The following is a 7,500-nucleotide window of genomic DNA, read 5'->3' as shown; positions in this document are numbered from 1 at the left end:
TTGTTTGATGGTCTTGTTTTGTTTGTTTGTTTGCTTTGTTTGTGTTCCCCTCCCGTGGGCAGAGATTCGTAATGGGAATCTGAAGAGCATCCTGGGCCTGTTCTTCATCCTGTCGCGCTACAAGCAGCAGCAGCAGCATCAGCAGCAGTACCTGCAGTCTCTGGTGGAGCTGCAGCAGCAGGTCACGCATCAGGCCACAGGGGCGGCGCCCTCCAGCCCCCTCAAGACCCAAGACATGCAGTCCAGGTAAGCCAAGCTGACCGCTACGTTTAAAAAAAAAAAAAAAAACCTTTCCAGATGTCTACTTCCACCTTGTCTTATGTATTGCAATGTCATATGCAATGTTGATAGTTTAAAGCGCCTAGAGGCAATTGTATTGTTATGGCGCTATATAAATGAAATTGAATTGAATTGAATGTTTGGAGACAGCTGGGGTTGGAGAGGGGGTCTTGAATGCAAATGAGAAGAGTAAAACACTCCTGTCTTATTAGCTTGAATAGCTTCTAATTGGTTGAAACAATCATGTGGATGAGAAGGATAGTGGATTTCATGTTGTTTGGATGAAAACAAATCTTCCTGGGATCTGCTGATGAGAAGGTGTCCGATGATGATGAGCGCATTGGACTGGGAGGCAAAGCCAGTGAGATGATGCATGTTTAATTAGAACAGCTCTGGGAACAGTCACCCTGCCACACGGGGCGACTCCCACAGCAACTGGCCCCAGGAATAAAAGCAGGAAGGCCCAGCAGGCCTCGTGATGTAAATAGACCGTCCAGCCTGCGGGGCATTTAAAAAGCACAGGCCTAACGTGCTGCACATAGGTGGCATTCCCACGGGAGATTGGGTTGCACAAGCCCCACAAGTGCATATCTGGTGTGTGTGCGTGTGTGTGTGTGTGCGTGTGTGTGTGTGTCATATGTGTGGGAGGGAAGAGAACATGTGGGAGTTTTACAGCACTGATCCTCTCATTCCTGAAAGCAGAGGGATTGGGTGACATAAAGAGAGTGAAACAGAGTGTGTGTGTGTGTGTGTGTGTGTGTGTGTGTGTGTGTGTGTGTGTGTGTGTGTGTGTGTTTGTGTGTGTGTGTTTGTGTAAGTCAGTAAACTTGGCCAAAATTGAAGAGAGAGAGAGAAAGAGAGAGAGACAGAGGGAAGGGGGCAAAACAGAGAGTGTAGGAAAGTGAGGCAGAGAGAGAGATAGAAAGAGAGATAGAGAGAGAGGCTGACTGAAGGAAGAGAAATAGAGAGACAGATACAGTGAGGTAGAGAGAGAGAGATAGAGAGAGAGATACGGTGAGGTAGAGAGAGATAGAGAGATAGAAAGAGAGGTAGAGAGAGAGAGATACAGTGAGGTAGAGAGAGCGATAGAGAGATAGAAAGAGAGATAGAGAGAGAGGCTGACTGAAGGAAGAGAAGGAGACAGCTGCCCCTCAACTCCTCCCCACCATGCCTGGAACCTCTCCCAGCTCCAGAGGCGACAGGTGCGGCCAGGGCCCCGCCAGGCTCCCCGGGAGAGAGGAGAGTGGAGAGTGGAGAGGGGAGAGGGGAGAGGGGAGAGCACAGGGCCCGGCTTAGCATTCCAGGCACGCCAGCGGCCACACAACAGAGAGCGAGAGATGCACTCAGACCCATCTTCACACACGCATTCCAGACTGACGTCAGCACCAGAACTGGGCCAAACAGTGTGTGTGTGTGTGTGTGTGTGTGTGTGTGTGTGTGTGTGTGTGTGTGTGTCCGCACGTGTCTGTGTGGGTGTGTGTTTGGGGGGTATGGTGGTGTGAGGAGAAAGAGGAACTTGGCGTTGGAGAGGAGATGGACCTCCATGGATCCCAGGGGTGTTGGTGCTCCTCGCCAGCTCCAGAAAGGTCTCACCTCCCCTGGGTGATGATTAAGCCAGTGCCAGGGGGATTATGGCTGGGCTGGGGGCACTTGTGTGCGTCTCCTCCGGATAAAGGAGGCCATTGTTGGTCAGTGAGGAAGTAGTTCGGAATGGCTGTCGGTTTTTAATGGTTAACCAGATACAGGGTGAAAGATTGAGTTACTGCTGTGGAGAATGGGATGTTGGATCAGGATGATGGTGGCTGTGCAGCTTGTTTTTGTGTGTGTGTATGTGTGTGTGTGTGTGTGTGTGTGTGTGTGTGTGTGTGTGTGTGTGTGTGTGTGTGTGTATGTGTGTATGTGTTCGTGTGTGTGTGTGTGCATGTGTGCGTACCGGTAATTGCAGACATGGATCTTAGTGATTCATCATTCTCTGGATTTTCACCCTGGGGAGCCAAACAGCAGACAGTGCTCAGAGGGAGCCAGCAGCGGGGGACAGTATCCTTGAGGGCAATGCGTTTCCAATTGGGAAACGTGTAACTGTACAGAACGTCCCCATTTGGGCTCATTTAGAGCGAGATCAGCCTTGGGGGAAGCAGCGCCCTGCCAATGTCTGACAAATACAGTGCAAATGCATCACCAAGCAGCTGGTCAGACTTTCTGTTTAATACATACACACACACACACATACTCAAATAGACATACACACACACACACACACACACACACACACACCAAAATACGACTGTCTGCTCCTCTGAAGAATGTGGACCGATTGTTTTCCAAAGGCCTCACAGAAAAAACACACATACACTCTCTCTCCTTCCCTCTCTCTCTCTTTCTATCTCTCTCTCTCTCTCTCTCTCTCTCTCTCTCTCTCTCTCTCTCTCTCTCTCTCTCTCTCTCTCTCACAAACACACACATACACACACTCAGACATGCACACTTGGCCTGCTCACATTTACAGTGACAGCATGTGGCTTTCTATAGCCAGCACCTGCTGAAGCTCCACTTGTGGCTGTGGAGGGACAGATAGAAAGAGAGAGCGAGAGAGAGAAAGAGAGAGAGATAAATAGATAGATAAGGTAGGGGGGTTAGGCACCCTTCGCCCCCACCTCACCCCTGCCGACCCCCACCCCCGAAGGCCTCAGTAGAAGGCGGCGGCACACACACATACAATCACACACACACACACACACACACACACACACACACTCAGTAGAAGGCTAAGGGAGCTGAAGCGGCGGCTCCCTCCCACTTAACTCAGCATGTCCCGGGGTGCGCAGGCTGACCTGGCTGTGTCGCGCTCCCGCCTCACGCCCTCTGCCTCCCCGGGCCGGGACAGGAAGAGTGGCCTGCCCTCTGGGAGAACCACCGCCGCCACCGCAGCAGCAGCTGCCAGACCTGACGCCTCTAGGTAATCTAGCCCAGAGTGTGTCGTTACTCTCTCTCTCTCTCTCTCTCTCTCTCTCCCACTCACACTCTCTCTCTCTCACTCTCTCCCACTCACACACACACACACACACAGAGACACACACACACACACACACGGACTCTGACAAAGATAGAGACCTGCCCCAAGAATAGGGGGACTTACCCAGCTGCAAAGACTACTCTCTCATTTGACTCTGCCAAGCCCGTCATGAGAGAGCTACAAGGATTCTTTCGTTGGGACAGCTTTCTCCTTTTTTTCGGTGTTATCGGACTATAGACACATTCGTCCATTTTACTGAATGCTTTTTTGAGAATGAAGTGTTACTCGCTCGGATTTGGCAGGTTAGTATGCAGTCTTGCATTCAGTATTGGTAGGTCACTTTTGGCCACTAACCTGTTGAGTGTCCGATCGGTTTATTGCAGATGACTTAGCCTCTTCCTTCGTGTACTGCCACTGTTTCTATGTTGAGCTGTTGATGGTGCTATGGTTATCATGGTATGATACTATGTGATGCAAACACGGTGTGTGAGTGACCTGTTTAAGTTAAGGCGGCCCACTTTTTCTGCTTAGGCACGCCGTTTGTTATAGTTGCTCACATTTTGTTTATCTGAGCTTCACTTTGAATGTGTATTGGACACAATGTTGTGCCTCTGTTTGTTCATATGAGCTTGTGTCATGGAGACATAGAGGGAGAGAGAGACAAGGACAGAGGCAAAGAGAGAGAGAGAGTGAGAAAAACGTAGTGAGTAAGAATTGAGACGTGGAATGCGGCGTCCAATCAGTCATGTCCGAGAGCGCTGCACGTCTGATTTATCTGCTGTGGATGGACCTTAATGTGTGTTGTCAACGGATGGGCCTCTGCCTCGCCATTGTCCATCAGCTGGTGGCATTAGTCAGTGACACACATAGCTCTGTGTGTGTGTGTGTGTGTGTGTGTGTGTGTGTGTGTGTGTGTGTGTGTGTGTGTGTGTGTGTGTGTGTGTGTGTGTGTGTGTGTGTGTGTGTGTGTGTGTGTGTGTGTGTGTGTGGGGGTCACTGAGTGAGATGGTGTAGCACTCCAACTACAAGACCGAATAGGCAAGTCTTTTTTTGGGCCTGTTTGTTACGTTGAACTTGACAATATGTCACTGACTCAATGGACAGTTGTCACCCTCGGAAGAATGATGCAGTGTCTCTTTGTAGTGTTGAAGTCTGCAGTAGCTTGAAGTTCATGTGAGAAGTGCAGTCAAGAAAAAAAATAGAACAAAGGGGTGAAACTGCACAAAAGAGTGTTTTCCTCCGGAAAAGAGCAAATGAGACGCGCAGCTCGACCATCTCGAGCACAAAAAATAAAAACAACAGCATTAGGTGGGGATGATGGGCTCTATTAATCTCTCTGGCGTTTGAGCTGAAACTTGGCCGCTCGCTCGCTCGCTCGCTCGCTAGCTGCAGTCCAGTTGGAGCTACCGCAGAGAGGAGTCGGTGTGTGTGTGTGCGTGGGGGGGGGCGTCTTTGGTTACAGTACTTATTAACCCCTCTGTCACACGTTATACATCTCTCACACAGCCTCCTCCGCCTGGCCTCTGCCTCTTGGCCTTAGTCCTCTAAAGGAGTGTATTGTAGTCTCGCTATTTCCTTCTTTCTTTTTCTCTTCCCTTTGCTTTTCCTTTTCTTTTTCTGCTTCTTTCTTGCTTTGTCTCCTTCCTGCTATCCTTCAAGCATCAGCTCATTTGTGTAACTCGTATGGGAGCAGGGGGGGGGGGGGGGCTCACCGAAAGCATAATGGATCTCTCAGAGGTCAATTAGCGCCGGCGATAACTCGGGCCTCGTACTCTCTCCTCATTCAAGCTTCTTGTTAATGGCCTGTGGATAAGCAGACCTGTCACCGCGGGTGCGTGGCCCATTTCAGCCCGAGCTCATTAGCCTCGGAGGTAATTCTCCACGGGAACCACAACAGGAGGAACGTGTTTTTTTTTTTTTTTATCGCTCTGACTTTTAATTGGGTTGACTTCCTTGTGAGTTGATGACATTGCTGGCCTGGGTTTAGCTTGGGCTTTATGCTGTCCATGAAAATCAGATGGAGCCTAGCAGCACCGTACATTACCTTAATGACTGCAGCGAATTACAGTGTTGCAAGGTAAAGCTGCTTATTGTTGCAGAATCCTTAAACTAGCTGTTTTAACATTCTGATAGCTGATAATATAACAGATGCTCAAGTTAGAAATACTGACTGTGGGGCTTCCTTGGGCTTAGAAATCAGCAGTTGAATATTTCATCGCCAATATATGCTAGGGCACAGTCTACAGAAGAGATGAGATTAACCCACGCAGTGAGAGGTCAGTTCTGGGGGAATTAGCGAGAGTTGCTAACATGTAGCGTAACTTGCTGTGGCTGTATAGTCGAAGAATAGTCGAAGAATAGTCGTTAGAATAGTGTCACGACTGCCTCTGATATACTTCAGAAAGCGCTGAGAATGTCCCACTCGTATTCCTGTTCTCACGCACACGGTCTGAAAACAGCGCTTGAGGAAATGACTCATGTGTATATGTGTATGTGTCAATGTTATTTATTCTGATATTAGATATCAACGCTGGCTGTTATGCTGTCATACTGATACTGCGTGCTAGGCTTCACTCCTTCCCTAAATAGAAGATTTATGCTTAAGGGTGTGTTCAGATCTGGCCTAGCGAGAACAGCCTGCTCAGTGTATTGAAGTCTGATTGACTAGAGAATTGAGACTACGGTCATTGATCCTAGCGAAATAGCGTATTTCAAATTCCACGTTCTAACGCACTCTGCTTTTGTAAATCCGTAGACACCGTGCAAGATGAAAAACAGTGTTTAAAAGGATAAAGGTAAGACACTGGGGCAGAAAGACATGAATAGAAATGAAAATCAAGAAAAAGAGATAGAGAAACAGTGGTGTTTACTGCAGCTCTCCTTTCCCAGCCGTCCTCCTCCTCCTCCTCTTTCTCTTCCTCCTCCTCCTCTTCTTCCTCTTCCTCTTCTTTGATGAGTCCTTGCCATGTCTCACCTTCTCGTGTTCCCTCCATCTGTCATCTCTCTCTGGGCCCCCTCTCTCTCTGTGATCGTCCTCCTGTCCTGACCTTGCAGGGAGACCTCAGCAACAGCTGCTCCATCCAGCCCCTCTCACACGCACACCGCTAACTGGGAGCCCTCAGAGAAGTGACACCAGTGCAGCTCCAACCAGACAATACACAAACAAACACACAAACATACAAACAAACAAACAAACAAACAAACAAACGGAGCTCATGAGTCTTAAGAGACCAAAGAGAATACAGCACTCAAGAGAAGTCTGACAAAGAGACTGACTTTTTGTTTGTCAGGACACGTGTCTTAAGAAATCCCATTTGGTAGCAGCTTGCGCCAGATAAAACAAAACAAAACAAACACGTTAACTTCTGAATGAAATATTAGAGAGAAGGCTGTGAAAGACAGACAGACATGTGGCATGTTGCATGTTTTAGAAGATCACTCTCAGACGGCAGCTCCTGCCAGACAGAACAATACAAACACACATGCTAACTAATGAAGTAATAAATCTCAAATGCAGCCAACAAAGTTTTCATTTTGGGTCGAGGTGGGGGGTTTGGGGATGTGGGGGGGGGGGGGGGGGGGGGGGGGGGGGGGGGGTTGGTTGCTATACTGCCAGCTGGTCTCGTGCCCTGGCCTTGTTTTTTTTTTCTACTGCTCTCGTCAAGGCAGTCTTCACACGGCTAAGCCGCTAGGGAGATGCGTTAGCAATAAGCCCCCCGGTATCCGTTTAGAGAGGTTTGCGGTGTAAGGGAGGGTACGTGACTCCTGCTGTCTGTGTGATCTACTGTTTGCTTTGACTTATGGGTGGCCTTCAAGTGCAAATCTCTCCCCCCCTCCGCCCGAGGTCGTACGTTTCTTCTGTCGTTTTCTTAATCACTTCTGTCATTTTGGGCAGTATGTAGAACATCAGCTCGCACAGGCTGAAGGTATAATCCTCAACAGGTTTGAGTGTGTGTGTGTGTGTGTGTGCGTGTGTGTGTGCGTGTTTGTGTGCGTGTGTGCGTGTGCGTGTGCGTGTGCGTGTGTGTGTGTGCGTGCGCGTGCTCGTGCGTGTGTGTGTGTGCGCGTGTTTGTGTGTGCGTGTGTGCCTATTTGTGCCTGTTTGTGCGGGTTTTCCGACCGCCTAAGAAAAGTCCATGCTTCTCACCCCAACAACCCCTGGGCCTTCAGCCCTCTGCACTGATGCGATTTAGGTGATGTGTTTGTCT

General features: G+C 49.1%; 1 protein-coding gene across 1 annotated transcript in view; it reads left to right on the top strand.

The window, feature by feature from the left end:
- The window catches only part of nav3 (neuron navigator 3), a gene marked incomplete at its 5' end in the record, with an annotated part of 122,979 nt that overhangs the window by 20,938 nt on the left and 94,541 nt on the right, over window positions 1-7,500 (top strand). Inside the window, one exon of the mRNA XM_080851375.1 lies at window positions 63-246. Coding sequence (XP_080707501.1) covers window positions 63-246 — 184 coding nt within the window. The remainder of the gene's footprint in view (window positions 1-62; window positions 247-7,500) is intronic.

Source organism: Sprattus sprattus (genome assembly GCF_963457725.1).
Source record: "Sprattus sprattus genome assembly, chromosome: 14".
Taxonomy (NCBI): domain Eukaryota; kingdom Metazoa; phylum Chordata; class Actinopteri; order Clupeiformes; family Clupeidae; genus Sprattus; species Sprattus sprattus.
This window is presented reverse-complemented; position numbering and strand designations above follow the sequence as displayed.